The sequence below is a fragment of the Onychostruthus taczanowskii genome, unplaced genomic scaffold, assembly GCF_017590055.1.
Source record: "Onychostruthus taczanowskii isolate IOZ18803 unplaced genomic scaffold, ASM1759005v1 scaffold67, whole genome shotgun sequence".
NCBI classification, from domain to species: Eukaryota; Metazoa; Chordata; class Aves; order Passeriformes; family Passeridae; genus Onychostruthus; species Onychostruthus taczanowskii.
The window spans coordinates 3,321,742-3,349,424 of record NW_024504455.1 but is presented as its reverse complement, the minus strand read 5'-3'; the positions used below and the strand labels follow the sequence as shown (position 1 = coordinate 3,349,424).

The 27,683-nt window shown below is 38.4% G+C and overlaps 1 protein-coding gene across 7 annotated transcripts in view; it reads left to right on the top strand.

Annotated features, from left to right (window-relative positions):
* Nucleotides 1-24,302, top strand: part of DCAF6 (DDB1 and CUL4 associated factor 6) — a 73,537-nt gene extending 49,235 nt beyond the window's left edge. For 4 of the 7 annotated variants that reach the window (XM_041420903.1, XM_041420902.1, XM_041420901.1 and 1 more), the window contains 10 exons: nt 558-663; nt 2,982-3,097; nt 3,879-3,965; nt 4,141-4,462; nt 9,175-9,216; nt 14,913-15,051; nt 17,975-18,131; nt 19,666-19,754; nt 22,274-22,379; nt 23,858-24,302. In XM_041420903.1, the coding sequence (XP_041276837.1) occupies nt 558-663; nt 2,982-3,097; nt 3,879-3,965; nt 4,141-4,462; nt 9,175-9,216; nt 14,913-15,051; nt 17,975-18,131; nt 19,666-19,754; nt 22,274-22,379; nt 23,858-23,922 (1,229 nt within the window). In that variant the 3' untranslated portion in view covers nt 23,923-24,302. The remainder of the gene's footprint in view (nt 1-557; nt 664-2,981; nt 3,098-3,878; nt 3,966-4,140; nt 4,463-9,174; nt 9,217-14,912; nt 15,052-17,974; nt 18,132-19,665; nt 19,755-22,273; nt 22,380-23,857) is intronic. The other 3 variants (XM_041420904.1, XM_041420900.1, XM_041420899.1) reach the window with 2 other exon arrangements.
* The last annotated feature ends 3,381 nt before the right edge of the window (nt 24,303-27,683 follow it).

The following is a 27,683-nucleotide window of genomic DNA, read 5'->3' as shown; positions in this document are numbered from 1 at the left end:
TTTTAAGCATAAAACTGTTGAAACATGAATTTACAGTATTTTTATGACAACTGACTGACAATTTACAGCAGGCTAAGGGTACTGGTAGTTGTCTGGGTTCTAAGCAGGCAACAAAGTAGAGGATGGTGATTTTTCTAGGCTGATTTATGTCTAGATCTGATAATCTTTTTTTCATGTGTATTTACTAAGGCAAAAAGACTGAATACCACTTAAAAATAATCCTATTAATATATTTGCTATAAAATTGATCTGCTTATTAATGATTATATTGTGTGTACACATATTTATCTGAAATTTTATTTACTTGCATGTTGAAGGACAGCATCTCCTTTATTTGCTTTTATAATTACATATAATGTTAGACCATTTTACAAGCATTGCAAATTTGGTGTGTTTACTCTAGAAGTTTTTAACTTTTTGCTTGGGCTGTAAGAGATCTTAAACAGACATGATATATGTTACTACAACATTTGATAATGAAATTAATCTTCAGAATTATAGCAACTGTATGTACATTTCTAATGCCTGTTCAACCTTTATCAACCCCATATTTGCAGAAAGTGATAAGCCACGAACAGGAACAGGTGAACCAGTTTTAAGTTTGCACTACAGTACAGAAGGAACAACTACAAGCACAATAAAACTGGACTTCACTGATGAGTGGTAAGAACAAGTTAATTTTGGTTTTGACTAGTTCATGATTAGCACATATCAATAACACTTGTCTAGCATAGCTATAAATTATTTTCCCTGTGGTTTATGTCTATTTTTAGGTGTACCTACACAATTTGAAATGGCTCTAGTCTTAATGCATTCAGATAGATACTTTAATGTGAAATTTATACAAGAGACTTCTTTTTTGTGTATTTACTGTGAATCTCTATAACCCAAACCTAGTTTGAAACATGCTATTTTCATCAAGCCCTGGCATAATATCAAGGTGTTATAAAGCAGGGTAGTCCAGGGGTGGAATGGTAGTCCAGGGGTTAACAAACTTCTCATATAGTATTCTGCAAGTGAGTCTGTCTGTGACTGAGTTCCTGATTGTAAACACTGAAATTAATATTTCTTTGTCTGAGGAGTGTTGATGAATGCATAAGGCTGAGACAGCAGCTTTGTGGACTGCTCAGGTGTTACAGTGGTGACAACCTTTTCAAATAAGGAGCACACACTGCCTGATGGCCTTGTGTACCTGGCTTTGTGTTCAAGTGTATCAGTAGAGCATCTTGGGACCTCCCAGAACAACCATCATCCTTATTTTATCTCATCTTATTTCTATTCCTCTGCTTATGTTTTCAAAATTATATGGAGGCAGTGAGGAGAAATGCTTTCTCATTGTTACTGAGGGGGAAAAAACCCACAAAACCCAGCCACATTTAGTCACTCTTAAGTGCTGTGGCTTTAGACACAAGACATGCACCTTGCTCACAGTTTGGAAACTTAAAACACTGATTTCGCCTCCAATATCCAGAAAACTTGGAAAAAATTAATTTTGCTATGATGCTTTTACCTAATTTTGCAGTCAGCAAATCCATGGAGTTTGGTGGTGGGTAGTGTGGTGTGGGTAGTGAGAGGAAAAAGCATTTTCTGGTAGGACAAAGTTGCAAGTCATTGTCAGTTCAAAGGCTGACTAAAAGCATTGTGCTGAAGAGTGGAGCAACAGGAGCAAGATGCAATTCCATCTGCCAAAATGATGCAGTTGAGAACAAATAACTCCCTAATCTGAGAACTGGAAGTTGTGAAAACGAAATAGAGGAAGACATGTAAATCCTACAAGTCAAAAAATATTTTACTGTTTAGGCTGTGATTAGGTTTATAGAGAGATGAGACATAAAATAGCAAAAATCCTCCACCTGGTGTCTAGCAGTACCCTTCTTGTCTGGCCATTCAGAAGCAATGCTGAAAATTCTGGATTTAGAAGAAATACTGAAAGGGCTAACAAAAACTTCCCTACAGCTTCCAAATTGATACAGCAATGAATATACAGAATATTGCTCATCAAGAGGAGTAGAAGCTCTGATTTAACATAAGACATAAAATTCCTGAAGTCTAGACTGAATTCTCAAGAATCTCAACTAAGCGTGATCTGTGCTGCTTCTAGCAATGTAGCATATTAAATATTTGCTAATAACATACACAGGTCAGAAGATATTTGTAAAGAGACAGTCTAAACTATTGCGAGTCATGCTTATAATTGCCTTTTTTTCTGCTTTTGTCCAATGATTTCCCTGAGTTTTAGGCCACATCACATAAGAGGGCTCAGCAACAAGGCCTCATTTCCTGAAAGTCTTTGCTAGAGAGTCTAAAAACATGAATTTCAATGACATCCAGGACAACATTTTACATATTTCCCAAGGATTCATTTTCTATATTGTAAAGAGAAATTGGTGTCCCACAGTAATTATCTAAACATGAATGGGGAGTAAATGTCAAATACCAGCTTGTAGTGAATCTTGAGCAATAACAAAACTTTGAGAACTGAAAGTCCATACCTTGAAAGGTACAGGAATGATAATTAGTGGTGAAGGACCTGGAGACTTTTATCTGAATCATATTTTTAATTGAATGGGATAACATTATTTATTAGTGCTCAGTTGGTGGCTTGTCATACCTCTTAAAATGATTGCTAATTATTTATACATCTAAAAAGTGGGCACATAGTGAAATACAGCAAATCCTTTGGAGTTCTTAAAATATTTAGAAAAGCAATGATGACATTCTTTAAAGGTAAAAAAAAAGATAGGAAGGAGAGAACAGGGTTCTGTGATGCAGAGGAATTGTGTGGGATGAGTGGCAATGGACACAATAAAAGAGAATTTTGAAATTGCTGTGAATTGGTTGTAGCTGCTGCCAGGAGCTCTCACTTTACTGCAGTGAGATAGATAATGTTGGTCAGGCTGTGCTGTTGCAATGATCTTATTTATTTATTTATGTATTTACATGATCCTAAATGATTTTCTTTTTCCATGTTACATTGCCAGGAGCAGCATAAATTCAAGCTCTAGAGGGAGTGGAAGTCATTGCAAAACAGAAGGCCAAGAAGACTCTGTAAAAACAAAAGCTTTGGATGAGTCAGGGCCTGATGGGGAAGAAACAAGTAAGATACGTTGGGATTTGTAATGCTAAGGCAAAAATTCTGCCCTCCTATGTCCCTGATTCCCACTGCACACACTGGGAGTCTCATATGTGCACATGAAGGCAGAACACAGCCATAGTAAAGCATGAATTCTTTTAGGAAAGAAAACACCAACCTGAGATAGCTGCAATAAATATAAACATTAACTTACCTTGTCTTTAGTTCTATAACCACTATTCTTCTTAGGGGTATATTGTGCCTCGATTTGTATAGGAAAATAGAACAACTGCATTTTGCAGTCATAAATGAGTGCTTGGAATTTTGTTACATTTCTTTCAAGCTTTCACTGTGTTTTATTAAATGTGTTTGTCTTGCTCAGTTCATTGCCAAAAGGGCAGTCAAGTCAAATGACTAGTTCCAGAGAAATACTAAAAAAAATAAATCCCTCTTAATAGACTGATAACTTCATTTGTCTTCAGAAATAATAGTAAGTGTCTGTATTAAGAGTACAAATGCTATTTTTACTGCTGAAGTTCTCATAGCATAGGCTGTTAAATACATTAAGGAACAAGAAATGACTACATTTTTCTTAGTTAGCGTGCTGACCTGGTCAACTTAGGTAGATTTATATATACTGATTTTTACGTGACTGATAGCTGAGATTTCAGTAGAGACATTGACTTTGGAGTGGATTACTTAGATTGGTTTCTTCCAGGAGTGCTGGTCTCATTTATAATTGCTTACATTATAGATGTGCATCTAATTGAAATAATGTGGTTTACCATTAAATTGCTTAATTTAGGAGTTCCTAATGATGAATCTCTTAAGGAAGATGCAAGTGCTGAAGAGCTGAAAAATACAGATGAAGCTGCAGGGACAACAGAAGCAAGTAGGTATCTGTACATAGCAAGTATGTATCTGTACTCTTTCAAATAGTTATAGGAATAAGTAGAGAATGAAATATTAACTGAATAAATATTAATGGTCATAGAAATATGACCATTTCTAAAATAGACTATAATTGTTAATGGTGTGACTTGTTTTCCCCAATATTTGCTTTTCAGCAGTATCAGATAAACCTGCTCCTGAGCACTCCGGAATTCAACCAGAAAAAAAAGGCCCCAGTGCTGACGCTGTCTCTGGGAACGCAGAGGAAGAAGGCTCCTGTGAGCAGGGTGCAAACCAAGACATTTGCAGCCAGAGCACTGTCCCCAGTGCCAGCACCCCTCTGGGCAGCGAGGAGCCCCAGTCGCAGCCGGAATCCTCGGGGCTGGCGGCTGCGGACGAGGCCTGCACCAGGAGCTCGGCCCTGCAGGAAACCGACGACAGCGATGACGACCCTGTCCTCATCCCGGGGGCCAGGTACCGAGGAGGCCCTGGGCACAGGTGAGAGCAGCACCTGTCTCTGCTTGGCAAAACGCTTCTTGCTTTTTTTTCCCTCTTTTCTTGTTTGTTTCTTTGAATGAAAGGTCAAGAAACTCGGCCCTCGTATCCTAAAGTTGTTCTTTGACAACTGGCCAAGAGCTTGATGGCTCAGTGTAATAATATATAATTATATCTAAGATAGGTGCAGCTGCATTTTCCCTGCAAGCCAGGAAGGCTCTTGCAGGTCTAATACCTGCTTATGCTGATCTCTTGCCTGCTGAATGCCTCGGTGCTAAATATTTGCAGTTTATGTGTTATTATTCTCCCTCTAGTCATAAGTATAGAAAGTTCATAAATTTGGACAGAGACCTACATTTTCTTTCAGTTGTACTTTAGATGTTCTTATTTTGGCAAAGCAAGAGCTTTTAACTGCCCTTGTGCAGCAATAGTGTGTTTGTAGTACATATATTAAAACTGATGTGTTCAATTTTTCATTCTTCTTTTTCTCTGAAAGAGAAACTGTAATCCTTTTTCTTTTGTTGGTTATTAAATATTACTGTGTATGTCAGTAAAAAAAAAAGGTAGACTGCTAAGTGTTACCAGGAATAAAAGATGCATTTGGTAAGCTTTGTGCTTTTTTTATATGAAGAGCTGTACATACTTGTTTGATCATTTAGTAAACCGAACCCTCAATTTGTTATTGTTGGTTTAATTCCTTTGTTCACGAATTTCAAAACTATAAAATTATTTAAGCAACATTTCCGTTGTTAGACTTCATACAATACCTTCTTACTAGCTTTAGATGTAATTTAACCTCATGTCACATACTCCTGTTAAAGACAGTGCTATTAATTTCTTATGCTAGTAATGAAGATTCTTCACAGGAATTTACAATATGTATTCATTAGGAAATCAGGAAGAATTTAATAGCTGTTTCTAGAGGAGGTTTTGAATAATTTGCAGTTAAAATAGAAATCGTAAGCCAGCACATTGTCAGTAGTGGCAGAAAGAGCAGTCAGTGGTTGTTTATTACAAAGCACAAGTAATTCTGCTCAGTAAATGACAGCTTTTATGAAGAAGCCAATATACACAGATTCTGTCTTAACCCATTAACTTTCCATGCAGTACTAAGTATTTGTAGGCAGATATGGAATGGCAGAAATATTTTCCCCTGCAGAGCCAATGTTCATTATGATCCAGTGATTGAAGAGCAAGCTGTGGAAAGCCCTGCAATTTTAATTCCATCTCCATTTTCAAGCAGGATTCATAGCTTCTCTTCATGCACCATGTTGTCTCCACCGTGTAGTTTCTGTAGCAATGTGATAAGAATTACACTTCCAGGTATCACAGAGCTCTTACCGTTTCCCACTAGTGGGGGCATCTTAAATGAAGTTACAATTTATTTGACATGCTTTCTTTCCTCTCTGTGCAGTGAGATTTTTTTCCTGTAACAGTTTAAATTTATCACCTAGGAAAGATCATTCAGCCAAGTGAATGATACAATTAAAATCCTTGGTGCAGTCCCCTGCTCCCTTATAGTTCCCCCAAATAATCTGAAAAATAGTTGCTTTGTAGTCAGTGTTGGTTTAGGATTTCCTGCAGGCTTTCAATGCTCAGGTTTAATGCCTGACCAGATAATTTTGTTCTGCTTTTGTGTGTGTGCAAGCAGTGAAGTTTTCCAGTTTAACTACTGAGCATTACATTCCCTCCTATTCTTCAGGTTTCAGGAGTTTACAAGTGCACTCTGAATACTAAGGAAGAGTAAGACATCCTGTGTGTGCTCAAAGGAATTTGGATTTCCAGAAAGGAAGCAGACACTGATGGTCCTAAAAGCTATGGCTCTAAACCCTTTTAGTATTTTTATCTCACATTAGAGTGAAAGGAACTGGAAGTTCTCTGTAGTAGTACTATGGCAGTTTTTATAGCCTAAAATCCCTTTCACAAACTGATCAAATTTATATAATATCCCCCATGTCCTTTAATGAGTAGGAAGCTAACTCAAAGCATTGCTGCTACCTTGGGTACACATGAACTAAACTTGGTCATTTTGTTCTGTGCTAACATTCTGTTTTCACTGAAATAATTTTTCATGCCCAGTGCTCATCATTGAATCATGCTCATCCTGTCCATTTTCAGGTTTTGCCTCCTTAGACTGAGTACCAAATTTTTCTCACTCTTAGCAGTAATAATTCATGGATTTCCTGCCGTCATGCTGGTTTCTGTCTCCTCTTCATGTTTCACTTTTTGCCTGAATGTGGTAGCCCAGCCCTCTGCACTATTTGGGTTTTGCTGGAGTAATTCTGTGGTTGTTACTCTTGGTCTGGAGAGGATTCTCTGAGCACAGTGAGCTGGAGCTGTGTCCTCCTCCTCTCTTGCCTGTCACTGTTCGGGGGGTGACTCGTGGTCAGACACAAGCCCTGCACCCTGCACTCTTCCCTACTTTGTCATTCCTAATTAATGAGTGTTCCCATTCACCAGAAGGAAGCTGAGAAGTATAAATCTCAATTTTATACTGCTGATTTTCTTTTTCTCAAGGCCCTAGAGTCCCCTCTGTTAATAAGTTCCCCACCCTCAATGTGCTGCATGATTCCATTCCTACACCCTGCTCAAGAGCAGTAGCAATACATGGGATAAAATTGCCTGCAGGTCTGGGGCTCCACTCCTCCAGGATGCTTTCTCTAGGCTTCTTTTCTCTTTGCTCACTCAGTAAATTGTGTTACCTAACAATTCCTTTACTAAATCTCATTTTTTCAAGTTAATCTAATACTTTAGTTTCCAATGTGTCATCTTATTAGATAATTAATGACATTAATATCTAAGTAATAAAGTAGATTTTTTTTTCTCTGTAAAATACTTAGGGGAAACTGCTTTGTTTTTTTAGGGTTTTTTTGTGGGTTTGGTTTGGTTTTGCTGTGGTTTTTTGGTTTGTTTTTTTTTTTTTTTTTCTGAAGAAGAAAGACAAGCCTACAATAACCTACCATAATTCATAATTTATGTAATGAAGAAAAAAAGTTTCATTTTTCTATAGGCAAAAAAAAAAAGGCTGTTGTAGCCTTCTGAGACAGAATGCAAAAAACTGTTTGAATAATAAGCCTTTTCCAATATGTCACATTACTGGCTTTGTCTACAATCAATTTGTTTTTCTTTAGGCTGTGTTTTCTTATAAACCAAATAGCTCTTGTTTATATTGAGCAGAATATTCTGCAGGTGGAGAAATTCAGATAAAGGAATGTGTCTGAGTCATTTTCCCACTGTGAAATACAGTTTTCTCCACTGAAAAAGAAGGGTAGATTTCTGATTCTGTACTCTGAAATCATGATCTGCCACTTCCTCTTAAGGGAAAAATAGTGGCAGAAATACCCTTCTGATAGCTCTGTTAAACAGAGCTCTAAATAAATTGGGAACTTCCTGCTGCATCTCAGGTTGTTTTTAGTAAGATGGATGTAGATTTCAGTTCAGTATTGTTTATTTTGCAAATCTAATTGTACAAGGCTTCCATTATTTGAATATTATTTGCAATTGTAATGTTTTCATGCTGAGGGTTTGATCTTTTTCTCAATAATCTCACATTGTGGATACTTACAAATCTCAAAACACAATGAGGATAGGTGGTTTCTCACCAATTAACCTGAAACTGAGCTATCAGCAAGGACTGGGCAAAGTCTGCACTTGCTTTAATATTTTGAAAAGGACTTTAAATAGCAGCAGCAAAATGTGGAGAAAGACCACGATCCTTTGGTTGATGGGCTAAGTCAGCTGTATGTTGACTAGGAGTCAGCTAGGAAGAGTTTTGACACAGAAGGTAATTTCTTTAAAAGAAATAATTGAGAATGTGACATCTGACTTTTTTTCAGCAGCATTTCTTAGCCACTGAGTATCACTGTAGGAATGGTCTTCACAAGTGACTAAAATAAGCTAAGCAGTTATTTCATTTTTTCATGTTGTTGGGCCAGTCAATGCATGCTCTTTTTAACTAAGTGGATAAGGAAGTGCACAGAATTTTCTGAAATGAAAAAAAAATTAAAACCTCTTCTATACAGCAGAGCAGTTTAGCTAGATACCCACCAGAGTAAATAACCTCCTGTGCATTTTAGGGAATCCCCAGGAAAAGGTGCCTTTTGTGACAAATAACACAACACATGCAGGTCTTTCAGTTTGGATATATGCAAGGGCATTTCTCCTTTAGAAGTTTCTGGATCCAGTAAGTTTAGTTCAAACAGAGGGTGATACCTTGTAATCTGTGGGAGGGGAAATAAATCTTTGCAAAATGTTGTTCATACACAGAGAGTGCAGTTTCTAATGGATTAATCTCAATTTTCACAAATTAGTCAAAACAGCTCTCTGAGGGCTGATTTCCTACTTAAATGACTGAATTAAGTTTGTTTGGACTTTGAAGTTGATCTGGGGGCGGAGGCTAAGCCTGGAAAAAGCTACAACTAGCTTTAACCTAGTAGGTTAAAATCTAAAGAAATACGAATGTAGAATGGAAATGATGATACAGCTGCTGTGATCTATGAAGAATTACTGCATTTTAGAACTTTACTTTGTGTGCTGTTATATAATCTGAATACTATTTTTGCTGAAATGCAAGTAGTCTCATATACTGACTCATACACTGGGAAGGAGCCTTCTCAGTTGGAATTCATAGAGCACATTTTGTAAAAGATGCTAACCTTTGAAAAACATGGTACCTAGCATTTGTGAATGACTTCAGTTGTTATTCCCTTTACTAGATATAATATCAGAGGAACAGCGATAGGTGATAGAATAATGAGGTAATTAATTATTTTATTCCTCCTCTCCTCCTTTTTATTGCCATATATTGGATTTATCAGGTTCTGGTTTTTCATATCTAACTGGCATTTTAAGAATTGCTGTACTTCAAATGCTATGAATTACAGAGCATATTGCTTGAGTTATATTTAGCTGCATGTGTTGCATGGAAATTGAAAAGAAATGGCAGTGTATACATTTTACAACCTATTAACATTTTTATCGTGTGTCATAGAAATTAATGGAATTTGAAAAGTGTGTAGCTTGTGAAAAGAAATATTCTTTTTTTTTTTTTTTTTTTTTTTTTTTAATTGAGCTGCTGAGGAACGAGTTATATTTGCATGGGCTACTGCTGATTTGCTTTGTCTGGTAGTAGAGAACATCCAGTTCTGGACAAAAATATAAGACTACATGGATCAAAAACCATTTATATTTTTTGCCTGAACAAGGTTATGGAACTAAGCATAATTATTAGAGCTATATTGGGTAATACACATTTAGAAAGACAGATGCTAAATTATACTCAATATTGCTTTTAATGAAGTTAAATGAAAAAAAAAAATCCCTTGATCTCATATTCTTTATTGAAATACTTGAGGGAAGCAGTTGTAAGAACATATAAGACAATTTGGGTAATTGTGTTTGGCCACATGTAAGAGGGAGAAACTCTCAGCTGTGATTTCAGCCAGAGGTCGTCTAGAGGGGAAATGGCCCAAAATTGTTACAATGATGAAAATTAATATCTTGGCTTTCTGTAGCTGAAAAGGCAAAAGTGCAGGATGAGGTTCCATAAAAGACTTAGCCTGAGTCCTGTATTTTAAATGCCTTCAGGAAAATAGTGCAGATCTATATTTCTTTGTCTTATATTTTCATCTTAGTTGCAGTTGGAATACGTGGATTTTACTTGGCAGCTTTCTTAGAGATTCAGGAATCTTTGCTGTTTGTACTTGAAATTTTACAATAGGCATTCTTTCTATATTCAGCATGCTTACCAAGGAGCTCTTTAGCTCTTCAGCACAGCCCAGGGGAATATTAGTTTCATATTGCTATAAATTTAATATAAAAGAAATGATGCATTCAGAGTAGAATGTTTTATCAGTCTTTTTTCTCTGCTTGTCATCATCCTATCAGGTGAAAATTTTGTCATTCATCAGCATATCAGGTGAAAATTTTGAAGTGTTTTGTAACTGAGAATAATTTAAACACTGATTGTGTTTGAAAAGTTGGGAAAATTACCTAGGAGGGCATTACAATAAACATTTGGTTTTGTATGATCAAGAGTGAAATAACTTGGGCTTTAGGGGTAGTGTCAATGTGCTGTTAACAGGATGGTTTTGCCTTTGGTGTTGAGCTGTCTTAATGCTTGAAATTTGACAGCAGCAGTAAATCTCTTCCACGGGTTCAGAGGCTCCTAAAGGAAGTAACCAATATTAGAAATATAATCAAGTGTTGGCATCTAGTCAAGGGATCTATTTTAATATGGTGGTTAAGACAAGCCTTTGGAATTCTTGGGCAGATCAGTGGTAGCTGGCAACTGGATTCCTTTACGGGATCAATGAAGAAATGACAGACCTGGCTCAAGGTTTGCTGCAGTGCTTTAGATATGCCCACAAATAATATCAGGATCATGGAATGCTCTGAGTTGGAAGGGACCCACAGCTGAGTCCAACTCAATTGGACACCCCCAGGAATCCCAACATGTGCCTGAGAGCATTGTCCAGATGACCATAAGGCACTGGAGAAATAAGATCTAAGTTAATTGTTATAAGCCTTAGGTTCTCTGCAATTGTTTTGGATAGGGAAAACAGTTCAAAGGAGAAGATGGCAACAAGAGTGGATAAAAAAATAGATGTTAACATCAGAGAGCTCAAGAGAGGCAATCAGGGTTTGTGGTCCTCAGCACTGGTCCAGTGGAAGATGTCTGTGCCCCTGGCAGGGCTTGGGGGATGATCTTTAAGGTCCCTTCCAGCCCAAAGCTGTCTACTATGAAAAGGAGACCATATTTGTCTGTGTGTGAGTGCATTTGGAAACTTGAGAAGTGACAAAAATCCTCAGTACAGAAGGAATCAATACTGAGCTCAATACTCAGTGCAGAGCTGAGGCAAGAGGGATGGAGCAAGGAAGGAGGGAGACGTGAGCTCTGCTCCAGCTGAGCTCAGGAGACTGACCATTTTCTGTCTGGGATAATGGTTTTTGGAAGAAGCAGGGTTATCTCAGGTACCAGATGAGTTTTATGGCAGCCACTAAATTACTGTCCTTTAACAAACAAACCAGGTATTTAATTGTGCAAATTGTACAGATTCTTGTTTTTAAAAAAATCCTCATTATGCTTCAGAACTTCTAAATATACAGAAAACACCCTGTGTGACAACTTACATATTTTAAGGCTTAGCTTATGTGTGTACATATTTTCCATTTCTTTCCATTTAGAATATATAGCTGTGGATCAGTTTGCATCACAGGATTTTTGTGGGTTTGCGTTTTTGTTTGCCTATCTTGAACCTATGTTTAACTAAAAAAAATATGGCTTCACTTCTGAATCCCTATTCCATTCATCTCGGGCTTAATTTAAATGGACTTTTGATAATTAATTACAACTATTAACTTTGAGGACTTTAAACCTGACTGATCATAAGGGGAGGAGCAGGGCTCTGTGAATACTTCCTAGAACTGTACCCATTGATGGGGTTGCCTGAGGAGTGCCAGCACAATGTGCATAAATTCCATTGTCCGATAATTTGTGCTTGGAAGAGCAGTTTGGAGGGGAAGCAGCAGCTCTCAGCCAGGCTCAGCTCAAGCTGAACTCAGAACAGTTCAAACTGCACAGCACACTTCTGTACCCACTGATGCTGCAAGTGATGAGGCTGCTTCTGTGTTTGTGTTGGCAAAGACAGGAATTGCTCATCACAAATTCAAATGAAAACAGCCATGTCAGATTTTAAAATTCTTGTGCATGTATGACTTAAAAAGAATTATGGAAAATCTGTAGTTATCAACAAGTAATATCTCTCAGAGAGAAGGCTTTTTCCTGTAATTTTCTTTGTCCTGAAATGTCTCTAAATTGGGCTCGTATTTATGTTTTCTGGAGCAGACCTGCCTCTGCCATGTTTTTGCTTTCTGCAGAGCTCAATCACAGTATGACAGTTGTGTGTGCTTGGCTGCCTTCTCCCTGGAGAAGGTAATCATTGGCTTCCAACATAACTAAATAGAAATCCACTCCTGCCTTTTAAAATGAGGCCCCAAATCAGGAGGTTAAATTCAGAGTTCCATTTATTTGAAAGACAGTTTTAACAAAAAGTTGCTTCTGTGCTTCTGCTCTTATTTAAAAATGCATGATTCTGATTGCTGAGGAGTATTGAGGTTTTGTTGTAATGTCTGCATATTTCAGTCTAGGGAACTGGAGAGATTAATTTTCATAGAGATGTTTGGATGAAAAATTGTGCAAGAAACTACTTTGCTTTACCAATTAGCTCCTTTAATATCATCTTCTAATCCCAAGACTTGTTACTGCTGTCCAGCAAGTAACCCTTCTGAAACAGCTGGACAAGTCTAGTGCTCTGTCAGTCCTAATGATGTTTAACTTCCCAGCCTCTTCACTGCACATCTTTAATTAATTAATGTGAATAAATGCACCAAAATTCGGAAAAGGAATCACAGTAAATGATAGATGCTTTTACTTTCTCGCACGAACCCCATCTTTTTTTAAATGCAAGTAAAAGTCAAATCTGCACAAATAATGGTTTGAAGTTTCTGTAAGTGTTTGATGCAGCCTGTCATGTGCATGCCACCCTTTTTCCTTTATGTAGAAGCAAACTGGTGAGGAGAATAACTCAGTGATCTTTAAAACACAGTAGATAAAGAACATAGGCTTCTTTTTTTACTCCCTCTGTTGTATGAAGGTGTTGTGAAGAACCCTCTTAAATCTGTTGAAGATTAAAGTTGAAACTCAGCATATTATAAGGACTAACTAAAAAATACAGTGTATTTATTTACTGTAGTATAAAAAAGATGAACCAGGAAATTGTCTAGGGATTGAAAGGATAGAAAACTGTCACCAAGGAAGTAGCAGTAGTCTACTTTTTCTGGTGCTGTTTGCTAGGCAAGCATCTAAGAAGTGTATTATAATAAATAGCACACTGTTAAGTAGATTTATTGACTGGTGCTTTCAAAACTCTTCTGGTTTCTATAAAAAAGTATTAAAATTTATTTTGAAAGCTTAGCTGTAGTAGGTAATCTGTCTTAGTAAAACAGTGGGTGGTTTGTTGTTTATTTGTTTTTATAGCAAATAAATTTGCATTAATGACTTACATTGCTTCTCCTTCTTTGCTTAGCTGTAGCATAACATTTATTTCACCTTAACTTTTTGGTGCAATTTTCTCCTGTGGCAGAAATTGAACAAAAATCTAAGCAGATCACTGGCTGAGAGAATTAGTGATGAGATAGATCTGGTGGGATTTTTTTCTGGAGTAAAAGACTTGTTGCTGGAGTTTTCGGGATCAGTGACTAAAACACTGGAAAACATTACTTAAACACAAAGGAAAACGTTACTTAAAAACAAATTCAGGTTACTTTCTGGCAGCAATGTAGTTCTGGAGGTTCCTGGATCAGTTTAATTTTTAGGATAATATAAATTGCTGTAATAGTTTCACTCCTTGCATTCTGCTAAAATCTGTACCTGCTTCTTCTTGAGAGTGACATTCCCCTTGGACTGTGTTCAGGACCTCAAAGCTAATAATGACAAGGAATGACAGAAGACAAAAAACTGAGATGTGACCATCTGGTCATAGCTGGAATTATGGGGATCTGCAAACTGAACAGCTAAACAGGAAAAATTTGACACCAAGGTCTTTTCACAGATTAATAAAAAGTTAAGTTCCTGGAATTAAACATTTACAAAACAAATTGCATAATTTTGCTTTTGTTTATGCCTCTGTTATTTTAGGAAATCTCCAGCTGTAAACCTTACTGCTACCATATGGGATAGGTGCTCCAATAACTGATCTCAAATCATCTTTTCCTTAGTAGGAACTTCTTAAAAGCTGTCTAAATCTTAAATCTCCTCATAGAGAAATATTGACGAGAAATACATTGGACAAAATCTTAGGAAAAACCAAATCACAGTGACAGACCCATTAGATCCTTAATGGCTTTTTAAAATTTAAAAACTTCTGTTCTGGCATAGATTTTTTTGAAATTTTTTTTTTGATCTTATGAAAAAACAAATCACACTGAGTGACCCATTAGATCCTTAATGGCTTTTTAAAATTTAAAAACTTCTGTTCTGGCATAGATTTTTTTGAAATTTTTTACACTGAGTGACCCATTAGATCCTTAATGGCTTTTTAAAATTTAAAAACTTCTGTTCTGGCATAGAATTTTTTTTTCACTTCAGAATTTTGCTGCCTCAGTATGGGTGGAGAATGAAAATAAAATAGCATGTGAATTTCGCCAGCAGCTGAAGTTTGTTCTACAGAGGGGGGAATAAAACCTGGCATCACTTGACATTCCACTGTCTTGCATGCTGTTCTTGTTGTAAGCCAGGATGGAAAAAATCCACGTCTGCAGTTTTACAGTTGGGATGATGTTGATGTCTGTGTCAAACTCATGGAGAATGTGGTGGAGTGCCTGCTGATGATTTTTGGGAGCCCCCTGCAGCGTTTGGGAGGGGCTCTCAGTGCTGCTCTCTCTGGATTCACAGACGATCCGCTGTGGCCCGCATCCAGGAGCTCTTCAGGAGGAGGAAGGAGAGGAAGGAGATGGAGGAGCTGGAGACGCTGAACATCAGGCGGCCCCTGATCAAGATGGTTTACAAAGGTCACCGCAACTCCCGCACCATGGTACGGCTCTGGGGGCTCGGGGCTGGGGCTGAGGGGGCTCACTCGGGCACCTGGCCCTGCTCTGCTTCCCAAAAAGCATCTCGGGATGCTCTGTGAGCACCTGGGCTTCTGTGTTCGCTGGGAAGGCACAGAATTTGCTCTAAATGAAAATTGCAATTAGCATGACTCGTGTCACTGTGAAAGGCATTGAAATACTCCTGAGTTTGAGACTCTCTCCCCTTAACATCCATTAAAAATTGGTGCATTTTCCTTCTTTTTCATTTTCTCTCTCAGCTTATGTGGCATAAAATGTGCCTGCCTTCCAAATTATGATTTAATCCTCGCTTTCCCTTCCAAGCTGTTCAAAATTATTATTTAGTCTTTAAATTTGAAGAGCTTGGAAGGGAAAGTGAGGATTAAATCAGAGTTTTGAAGAACCTTGACATCTCTGAATTAAAAAAAGGAAGGAGTGCTAGTTATTAAATTATAATTTAGCTACTAGATGCCTCATCTTTTTTCACACAAAAAAATTCCAGTATTTTAAGAAAAAACACGGGTATTGTGTTTGTAAAGCAATGGTGCATGAAAAACAGATGCTGCTTTCCTTGCTATTTCTTCTTTTTGGTTTTTGCAATATTTTGAAGATGTGAAGTTCTGAGTTCTAGGTGGCATTTTGCAGAAGTAGCTGGTGTGTTATTTTGCAGCTGATGTGAAGAGTAGTCCCTTTACCCCCAAAAAGCCATTTTCTAGGGTTTGTGTGAATAGCTTTGATTACACTGGGAAAAATGCTTGACTAGATACATATTTCAGTCTACAAAAGCAACAGGGTTTAGAATAAACTTTGATTAATGACAAGGAGTTTTGTATGGTATTTCAGAAATCAATTTGAATTGCTTAAACCCCGATTAATTTACAAGTCCTGGCATCAGGCACTTTGTGGTTAAAAGATACTAAAAGTGAGTTAATCTAAGGCTTAATTCAGTCTCTGTCTGCATAGCTGTTATTCTATAGATTATTTAACAGATTTTGTTGTTTGGTTTCTTAGGGATGTGTTGGTCTTTTTGCTTTTGTTTCACACGAGCACCTAATGGCAAGGAATGCACAGAATGAAAAAAAATGTAATTTTATTTTCCCTGTTGGTCTCTATGGTTGCAAACTTCTTTTTGATCTGCTGGTTTGAGTAATGCCCTCATTCCTGCATATTCCATGATATTTCCCCTTCAAATTTATTTTTAAGGTGTCTCCTTTTTTTAAGGAGATACCTTAAAAAAGCTTTGTTTCCTACACACCTGAGCAGCCCAGGGAAAAAGTTGTGTTCAATTACATGAACCATTTATATATCTGTGTAGAATTTTTACAGGTACATACCTATACGTGGGTGTGTGTATAGGTATATATAATGAATTAAGATTATGCAGGCAAATAGAATAATTCTGGTTCTTCCTTACTTTTGAAAAATTAATTTGGCAATCTCACGTTTTTTATAGTCCTGCTTTTAGAAGAGTGACTTTTAGAAACGTTTGAAAACCAAAATTTTTAAATGTGAATTTCAGTTCTGTTCATTTTTGTGGTGCTAAAATTAGATTTTATGAGTATTGAGAAGTATGAGTATGAGAATACACAGGACACAGGAAGAGGTCATGATTGAAAATTAAAATAGAAAATTATTTTTTTTATTATTGGGGATAATCTAGATGTAACAGGATATTGAAAATATGTATTAAAAGGAGCTATAAGACAAAAGCAGCTGAAAGATTAATACATTGGAATTCATTACAGGAAAGCAGCTTCTCTGGTTTATTTTTAGACATCAGGATGACATTATTACACTGACTGCAGTCATTGGGACATATTTTATAGAAAGAGATCTACCAAGGCTGAAATTTAAACCTGGGCATACTTATGCTGGAAATAAACCACATCTTTCTACAGAAAAGGGTTCAATTTACCAGTGAATCTGTGCCGAGGTAGCTGAGGCAAAGCACAGAGCAAGGCAACGTCTCTGCCCTTCTCTTCAGGGCACTTTCTGAGGGAAGTGTGCCAAAAGAAAGACAAGGATCCAGGCATGGCCCTCTTTAGAGCCTTACCTGGAAAATAATTTATAGCAGGATTCAGTGTAAATAGTCTCAAACTCAAAATTGTGTCCCTTATGCTGGAGTTACTCCTAAATGCCAAACTGAACTTCCAGCATTGGAAATGGTCTGTGTGAACTCCAAGCTGCTGCACAGGCAGCTCCTGCTTGCACTCTTTCCCCTTGGATGTTGATTAAAAGTTTGTAGGAGGTACTGCTGGCTCTCAAAATAACAATTCCACACACGAGGCCCCCCCTCAGCCTTCCAGGCTCCTTCTGCAGCACAGACACCAGAGTGTTGTGGAGCTCTCAGCTCCCATCTCGTGACTGAGTTTTCTGGCTGTTGCTGAAGCAATGTCCCCTCTCCCTGTAGGGGACATGGGATAGCAAATTTGTATCATTTCACAATGGTTATTGTGAGGTCCTATGCTGAGTAAAATCAGAAGGGATTTCTGAAGAAGGTATCACCAGCTTCTGTCTTGTCTCCTGTTTCTCTGTAGTGGAAAATCCTCCCCAGGGATTAGCCTGTCACAAACTTTAAACTGGCCAAACTTTTCCTAAAAACTCCTTTGCGTACCCTGTCTCCAGTATCATTTCTGTGGCTTCAGAAAGTGACAGATCTGCTGACATTTATTTTCATACTGTTCAGTCTGCCCCAACTCCTCTCTCTCTCTCTCTTTTTTTTCTTTGTGTTTGCAGCTACTTTGCTCTTGAAATCTAAAACTTTATGAACTCTCATTTTTTTAGTCACTCTTCTTTAAATGTTTCATTTAAATTTTCTTAAATCTCATTTCTGCATCGCTGAGCTTTCCTTCAGCAGCACTGTTGTGCTTTTCACTGGCTGGGTCTTACCAAGTTTTGTTTTTCTTGCAGATAAAGGAAGCCAACTTTTGGGGATCCAACTTTGTCATGAGTGGCTCAGACTGTGGCCACATTTTCATCTGGGACCGCCACACTGCTGAGCACCTCATGCTGCTGGAGGCTGACAACCACGTGGTGAACTGCCTGCAGCCTCACCCCTTTGACCCCAGTAAGAGCAGCATTCTCACACTCTGCATGCCCAGCTTATCTGCACTAGAGCATTTTAAAGCTCAGTCTTAAACCCTGTCTCAACAGAGCAATGCAATGATTAATGAGATGTTGTTCATATTTCCCTATATAATTCAGATAATAGTGCTTTTAATTTTGCCTCTTATTAATGCCCTTAAATCCCTCCTTGCTCAAAAAATTATTGAAGTCAAACTACTCCTGGCACAGAATTTATAGAAATACTGACAGATGTAATAAGAAGAATCTCAATTTTTTGCTGCCCTCAACATATAAAATGTTTTCTGTGACGCTAATGAGGGAAATACGGGATTGCTGAGATGCCAGCAATACTTGCAAATTATATTGGAATCTGGTCTCTACTTGGTTCTATTAAAAAATGCAGTGGAAGTGCACTGTAAGATTAGAATAATTAATAACACTGGAAGTCTCACTGGCATTGTGAGATTAGAATAATTAATAAAATTAATAGCAATCCTAATAATTTGTGTTTAGAGGAAATCCTTCATAGAAAAGATAGACCAAAGCAGTAGAAAGAATCACATGTAGCTGGAAAATCTGAACCATCTTCCAGCCTCTGACACAGTCAGAGAAAGTATTTGTGTTATTTTTTTTTCACAGCTTACCTGGCTGTATAGTAAGAGTGAGCTATTAGTAAATTAGCAAGTAAAGTTGTTACAATTATGTTAGAAGAGGCTGGGGGTTTTTCAAACAGTTTGGGGGAACGTGGAATACTGTCCTACTTAGGGTAAGCCTTGAACTTTTAACTTTTTATTGAAATTGACTTCTTGTAAATGTCCAGAGTTGGATACTCCCTTTGGAAGCACCTTTCAGAGTGCCCTGTGGCTTTGCTGGTGTCTTGTTGGAGTGTGTCACACTCTGAAGGTGTCACTAAGAGACCTCATCCTTCTAGGACAGTTGCCTTTGTTCAGTTCCCAGTTACTGAGAGCTTTCTCTGGAATTTTAATTCCTACAGTGGCTTTCGTGCAATGATCTAGGGAATGTTCTGCAGCTTTTCAGATTTTTCATACTTTATTTATAACAGCATCCATTGCATCTTTACATTTAAATATCAAATAAATTTACATGAAATTCACTGTAATTATCAAAGGTACCTTTGAAATTATCTTGGTTCTGCCTTTGTACTGGGTCTACAAATTCTAAAGCTTTGTTATTAATGCATATACTTAGCAGCAGAAATGGATCAGTAGTGGCTGGCTTTGCTCTTACTTTTTGTTTCTATCTTTTGTATATTTTGGTGATTTTTTAAAATACAAAACAGGGGGCTCTTGATGTTTGCATTTGTTTTCTTCATATCTATATAGATAGATTCAAAAACAAATCATCTATGGAGCAGACCTCATGTGGAGACTTGGTAATTACAAGCTCTGTTCAGCATGAGATCTGACATTTGCAAATAAATGCTTCAAGTGAAATATTTTTCTTCTATTTAAGAGCAGAAAATACCAATAAACACATAACACATTTAATTTAGAATTACTGTTACTTATTTCTAGTTCTGGCCTCTTCGGGTATTGATTATGATATAAAAATTTGGTCACCACTGGAAGAATCCAAGATTTTTAACAGAAAACTTGCAGATGAGGTAAGAACCTTTCCTCCTTTTTCATGGTAATGTTGTGTCTTTAATTTTATGAAAGCCTTTGGTACAAATTACTGATATTGAATTAGCAGAGTTATTTAATGTTCAGCAAATGAGCTACAAATTAAAAGCTGCCCTTCAGAACAGCTGACTTTCATATCCTTGGCACTTTGCATTTCCTCAGCTCTCCTAGAAATTATATAACAAGATCTGCTATTATGTACATGAAAGGAGTTGGAAGAAGTGTGAACACTCAGATATAGAAGGAAAACTGGCAGGAATTAAAAAATTAATATAGTGCCTGTCTCCAAACAAATAAATGAAGGGAAGATGAAGGAAATAAACTGAAGGCAATACAAGGATATACAGAACAACACAGAGTACAAAAATCAATCCTATTAAATATTCAGTGGCATAAAAGGGACTTAAAGGTTAAGATTGCACATGGGAACTTCATGGAATAAAGCAAACATTGCAAGCCCAAGTTATAAAAGTCCAATGTGAAGTTATGTAACTCATTATATTCATGTTGCCCTCAGAGCAATAACTGGATATAGCAGCTGGCCTGGGGTGACCATATAGCTGACTGCTGAATAATCATATTTGAGTGATTTACACAACACAGTGTATCAAAATGTTATATAGTTTTCTGTAAATAATATTATAGGACAGATTTGGTTATGGGGTGGTCAGGTTGGGGGCTTTTTTTGTAAAATCTTGCACAGCACAGATAGAGTAGATTAGGATTTTTTAAAATCATTATTTCTCTGTAGTAGTGCTAAATATATTTTAAACCAACAGAAACACACAACCCTTAGCCACCACCCCACATGCCTTGAAAAATCCCCAAACTATCCACTTGTAAGTTTTGAACCTTTCCCATTATTTTAGCACTGAGTGAAGTGACACTTCCTTGCATATTGTGTGACAGCTTTAGTCCTGACATGTTTTGGAGCCTTTGGGGTTTAGAAGTATTGCTAAACATAAATGTGTGCTAAAATTAATTAATGTACTTTAGTTCCCTCCCTTTATTTCTAATAATTGCAAATTATTTAGACATTTAGTTATGTTTTCTTTAATAAAGAAGTAGAACTTTCAGAAGAATTGACTGCAGTGCTGTTTGTAATTTTACATGGTTTTTGTTTTTTAATTTATTCCCTGTACTGACATGCCTGTGTAGGGGACAGGACATGTTCATAGCAATAAAATAGTTCTCACCATGTTAAGTTTGGCTGGAAGTGTCCAAAATACCTGAACTGAATTTTCCAGAGAAGGGGGAAGGTCTGAGGAGAAAACACTGTGTTTGAGTAAAGTTCCACATAGATACAGAAATGTATTTAAAATTGAGAGAGGCCATGACCTTAGTGAATAGGAAAAGACAGGGGAGATAAGAACAAACCTCTGAATGGAGAAAAAGCCTCAGCACCAGGTTATCAGGGGATTATTGATGATGCACTGCAGAACTATGCAAGAAATATGGGGTGAAAGAGGAATAAAGAGCAGCCTGCTGCCTTCTCAGTTTGCTTCTGTTGGGGAGGGATCAGCTGTGCCAAGTGTCTGACAAACAAGTGAGAATGGCAGAAAAGAGGTGCTTTGGTTGGGAAGGGAGAAGAAACTGCAAACATTTGCAAGAACATGTTCCTCACAAGAGGAACAGGTTTGAAGAGTCTCAGAGAGAACAAGAATTTCATTATTTTTCCTGTCTTACAGCAGCTGATCTGACTGAGCAAAGACTGAAAAATGGTCATTACTTGTCTCCACCTAAAGAAATTTTTGTGCTTAATGATAACAAAATAATATAGTCTAAAAGCTGGGACAACCTACAGTGTGAGATTAAAATTTATGGAGGAAGAAAGAAGGATGACGAGGAAGTTCCATGAGGAAGGAATGAGGGAAGAAAAATACAAGTATTCGTTAGTGGATTTTTTTTCCCTTGAGAATGAGACAGTAGGAACTGGCTCTTTCAAGTCACTTAGAGGCAAGCTGTAGCTCTGTTTACAAAGAATTATGGAGCTAAAGAATGTTCCTGAAGTGGGATAGAAATGGCTTGTGTTCCTTGGATTTTGTCCAAAAGTTTCAAGCAGCATGAAGGTAGGAGTTGAGGGTAACCTCATCTCTTTTCCTTCCCACATTCTTGGCCAGCACTGGTGCTAGAACTTTGTTCTCTACAACAGTTGCCATCTGGAAACAGCTCTTTCTCTCATCAGTCTGCTTTACTTCATGAAAGATTTCCAAAGTTTTTCTTAGTCACTAATCTTAGTATCTGCCATGCATGTGGACAATGGAACCGTGATCTTACTAAAATATTCTTTAGAGAGATAATTGGACACCTGCAGGCAGAGTCCACTGGCTGACTTTTCTTACTCCAGACAACAGTTTTCCAATAGCAATTATTAAAATACTGCTCCCTTATGGTAATTTTGGACTCTGTAAAACAACTTTTGCCAGAAACTTTGTATCTACAATGCAGTATAATTCTGTGTTTATTTCTGATGCGGGTCTTCTCCCTTCCCTGCCTTCAGGTTATAACTCGCAATGAGTTAATGCTGGAAGAGACCAGAAACACCATCACTGTTCCAGCTTCCTTCATGCTCCGAATGTTGGCTTCCTTGAATCACATAAGAGCAGGTGAGAGACTTCTGAAGGGCTTGTCCACAGCACTGGGCTATGAAATAGCAGGTTGGTTGGGAAATCATCAGGATCTTCAGCTGGCTCTGGCTGTACTTGGGGTTGGTGAGAAGATTCAAGGGTTGTTCAATGTTCTGTTAATACTTAGGAATTGCTTCTTTGGTGTGAGACTTGCACCATCTTTGCAGCTGTTATTTTTTATGTCAAAACAAAGAGCAAAATATATTTTTAGATGTTGATGTTGTCACTCTCTTCAGGAGTGATCTTTTCAGTGATTGCTGTGTGATGGGAAAACTGTTGGGGAGGACTGGAATGAACTGTAAGATAAACTGGCTGTGACTGTGGGAGTTGTCTAGGGGCGAAGGAAGGTGTGAAGATTCAGGACTGTGGGAGGCATGGCTGAGGCTGCTGGCAGCTGTTCCCAGGGCAGCAGGATGTCCCTCCAGTTCCCATGGGGCTGGCACTGGTGATAAGAGGGTTGCATGGAGGAATCATCACTGGGAACTGGATGTTGGTGCTGGAGAAGCTGAGTGCAGTGGATTGACCTTGAAGATGGAGGACAGTGGAGAGGCATCACACACTGTGTAGGAAGCAAGGAGATGAAGTTTTGGGAGGCTGGCATGGCATATGGGGCAAAAACCTAACAGACCTGTAGATGAAGGTGAAAGTGATGGGAAATACTGAATATGGGGACTGTGGCTGAGCAGAGCAGTGGCTTGCAGTGGTGAGGTGTGAAGGAAGCTGTGCCTGCTGGCAGCTGCTGCTCCTCTCTCACCTCTGGCTGCTCTGGGAGCCAGGAGGGTGCCATGTGTCCAGCCCAGTGCTGCACCTCCATGGCCCTGTGTTTCTTTCATTTGTCATTATCTCTTCTGAGTGAAATGCTAAAAGAACTGTCCAACACTTCAGTTACAACATTCCAGCAAAAATCTGGTACGGCTGGGTGGAGTGTTTCTAAACCTGACTGCATGTTGCTTGAGTGATTGGTCTTGAGCCAGTCATGTTCCCTTACACATTTCTGTACTTGCCCTTCTCTAAATATTTACATCCAAAGGCACTTTTTCTGATGTATTGAAGTGACAGGCAGTGATCCCCCAGTTTCTGGACTATTCACATTTCTAACTGTAGCTATTGTAGTTTCAGCTCCCCAGCACAGCACTTATGTCCCTTGTAGTCACCATCTCATTTTAATGTTACTTGCATTGGTCTTTTCTGTGCTGACAGCCAGTCAGCAGCTACAAGGTTTTTCCTTTTGTACACAGATTTTGCTTTCATGTCTGGAAATCCTTAAGGGCATTTCTCTTCTTTCTTGTGGTAACATTTCTACCCACTCTCTTCTGTAAGTCCACACAGACTTTCTTCTACCCTAAAACCCACAGCCATATCCCATTGTGTAATAGTCCAGGGAGACAGCACATAATAAATATTTACCAGAAAAAGAAAATTTTGCACATTCTTTTTACTAAATCTGTGTTTTGCAGACCGATTGGAAGGTGACAGATCAGAAGGATCTGGCCAGGAGAATGAAAATGAAGATGAAGAGTAACCAACAGTTGTGTGTGAGCACCTGGAAGTCAATGAAATTTGTATAAGACATTAATTATATTTTTCCTTACAGAGCTTTAGTGCAATTCTGAGGTATTGCTTTTGGATAACCTAACCTTTTGTTTTTTTGAACGACTGTGTGCATGACTTGGGGAGAGTGTGCAAGTTAAAATAAAAAAAAATGTTTTTAAAATGTTTTGCCATGTATGAGGGGTGCTAGAAGATGCCAAGTGCAATATTTTCCTTAAACAGCAAATGTGAGAGCTTGGATCAATGTTTTAAAGTAACTTTCATGATAGTAAAAACGTTGGTTCAAATAAATTTCTATACCTGCTGTTTGCATGTTTGTTGCTTTCTAATTAAAAGATTTGGTTGTTTTAAGTAGTTTTCTGGTTTTTCTTTGTGCAGCAATTGGTTTATCACCTTGTAACTACAACCCCATTGCTGCCTTTGCAGTATTTGCATTCTTTCTTACAGTGTTGGTGAAGTGACAAACACAATTATTTCTTGCAGTGAGCACTGGGGACTTTTAAGACCTCGTCTCTTGATTCTTGCATTTCCCACACTTATGTAGGCAAAAATTCTCTCTCCCTCAGTTGTATCACGTCACTTCCCATTCTCTGTGCTTGGCTCTGTAATGCTGGTGAAATAGTTGTATCTCACTGCTAGATCTGTGAGTCTGCCTTTGCAACAGCAGCAGGGACATCTTAACTTCCACTGGAATTAGGGAACATGAATTTAAAAATTCCTGTGCATTGTTTCCTAGGAGTAATTATTTGGGAAGGTTGTTCAGTCTATTTTACGGGCTTTACCCTTCCTCCACAGATTTCTGGATGGCAATGGGGAAGAGAAAGTGAAGGAAGGAAGGTGGAGTGGTGGAAAAAGCTGTTTGCTCACTGGCAGTTCTTGCCAAGGATGGCAGATGCTGAGAGGCTCCATTGGGGAATACAGAATGCTGGGAAGAATTCTAAATCAGGGGGATGAGGGTACTGGAGGCTTCATTACCCTGCTGACAGTAAAATACACATTCATCACATGAGCTGCACAAACTTCCTGACATCAACAAAAGGAATTCCCCACACTAAATAAAAAAGAACATTAGCACAACATTCTGATGTCCTGATTCAAGTGCAGGCAGGCTGAAGGGACACAGGGAAGGGAAATAAAGGGAAAACTAAAACAACCGAAGGAGAGAAAGAGAAATTTGTGAGGGAAGAGAAGTGGGAATTACATGGAACTCAGCTGGCAGTAAGAGTGAAGATATTCCCTTGGGCAAGGGAAAAAGACATAAGGGGAGAGGAAAAGTGTGAGGAGATGGATGAGGGTGGCTGGGTGGTTTCCTTGTTTGTTTTAAAGGAGAAGTTAAGAAATCATTGAAAGTGATGCAGTGAAGAGAATTTGGCAAAGGAGAAAATTACTGTTGGGGAGAGAGGTTTTTGGAGGCAGAGGATGCTGAGAAGAATGAGCACCTCAAACACTGGAGTGCTGTGAAACCCAGGAAATGTCACATCCTGAGGAGGTCAGTGCAACAGAGAGGATGGAGATCTGCTAAGTGTTTGATGTTTACCTAACATCAGCAAGGGAGGGGAGAAAATGTCAAGGTAAGATGCTTGTTTGTTAAGGAAATGGAGTGAGAGTAACAGCTAATATGGATATCTGTCTTTTCTGGTGGAGTAAGTGGCCCTTCTGTGGGACAAGGGAGCATAACTAGTTTTTTCTCATGAGATCATGTTTTAGTCAAGCTTGTTTAGATCAGTAAGAAATGAAAGAATGTTTTATGAGTTTGTGGTGGATCTGTTTGGAAAGGGGGGAACACAGGGGTTTAGCACTATTCAAACCTTGCTGCTCACAGCAGGGCACTGAGCAATGTTTTTCTATCACATGTAAATTAAGCTTGAATTTTTATAACAGGGGTTCTGCTCTCATTAGATTTAAAAGAATTATACAGGAAATATCTAAGGTGTTTAGCGTATAGATAAAATAGGATTGTCTGTTCCACTGCTGGGGCGTTTTGTGACTGAAATAGAGTAACACAATGTTTAATGCAGTTGGATCTCTGTAGTTGATTTTTAAGGTAATTTCTTCCAAAATTAGCCCTGGTGTTTCTACAGAAGCCTGACTCTTCTTATTTAGAAATGGTAAGTTTTCTGCCTTGAAAATAAATTCTTCCTCAAGTAAATATATGGAGAGGATAGCTTTTGTCTTCCCCAGAGAGGTTTAATAAATCACTGTGGATGTCTTTCTGAAAATAAAAAAGCTACTTCTGCCATTTTTGCTTTAGTTACAGGAATTGCCAGCAAAGAGCATACCAACAGCAATAATCTTGTCTGTTTTCCCCCACAGTTCCCCAATAGGCACATTATTCCCAAAATGTCTCTTATTTATTCAAAAGCTAAACATTAGCTTTAATTCCTACTAAATATTAGCTTTAATTCCTGATGCACAGCTGCGGGTTCACTGATTAAAAGGAGGATTTAATCTCAGTAAGGGAAAAGATGTAATATCTGGAGGGTTTTTCAAATTTCACTGAAGCTTTTCAGGCAGTTTTTCTAAAACTAAGATATCTATAGTGTTTGGGTTGGCTTTTCCTTTAATTAACATTTATGTAATGGGCTAAATCTGACTTTGTAGAACCATACAATAACAGAGGCTGTCGGCAGAAATGGGGAATGCTGACAATTCTAGAGTTTGCAGCTGCAAAAGACTATTGGGAAAATGTTATTTAAATGTGCAGAGAAGTTAATCAAAGCAATAAGCCATCCCAAAGCCTCACAACTTGAGAAGGAAATCTCTGCTTGGGGTCTGGTTTCAGGCTGGGGCTTGGAGGTGGGTGGTGCTGCTGGAGCTCCCTCTAGTGCCCCGTTCCTGCTGCACTTGGACAGATCCAAAACGTTTATTGTCTACTAGCAGCCCAAATTTGATGGACAGGATGGTGATAAGGATACAGGGAGCACCTTCTGCTGTAGGATTGCATGTGCACTTACACCAGCACTGTCATTGCTTGTGTGCTGGGAAGAGCAAGGGTTCAGGTGTCACTGCTCACTTCTAGGAAGGATATTCCTTAACACCATTGCAATGATCAAAAGCAACTTCTGCTACAAGTCCTGGTAAATAATTTGGTGTCTTGAAGCCTGGGCAGATGGTCCCTGCAGGGCACAATCTCCTTTAAATGACAAAGATGCCGAGCTGGTTCAAACCACTCAGTTCTGCTCTTTGTGCCTCCCCGATGGAGGCAGGACAAGGTTCATTAAAGGCATCCTGCATCACTTGGATTGTGAATTTTTCTTACCTAAGCAGTAGAAAAATGTTACAGTAGGCTACTGTGTACACCTTTAGGTCTTTGAGAATATCCCAGATGATGTTTTTGAGGACGAAATTCCAGAAGTAAATGTGCAAGGGGTTTCACTGGCCTTGCACCAGCAATATAACCACTGAGTGTGTGTGGTTGTGTGCAGGGGATGAATACACTCAGCCTGGGAGAGCTGAGCCATTCTTTTATGGAAAGCCAGTTTTTTATGGAAGGATCCCACTGAGCCAGGCTCAGGCCATCACTCACAATCCTTGGGAATAGTCCTGTTTCGTGGGCAGAGCTGGCAGCACTGTTAAGAAATGAGCTGCAATTAGCAGCAGTTGGATCCCAGCCCATATTCCTCCTGATCCAGTCACACACTCAACAAGAGGCCAACCCCAAAACCTCAGCTGAAGCACAGGGAATGACACAGGAGGCATCTGTGAGGTCACTGCCCTGCCTAAACAGAGATT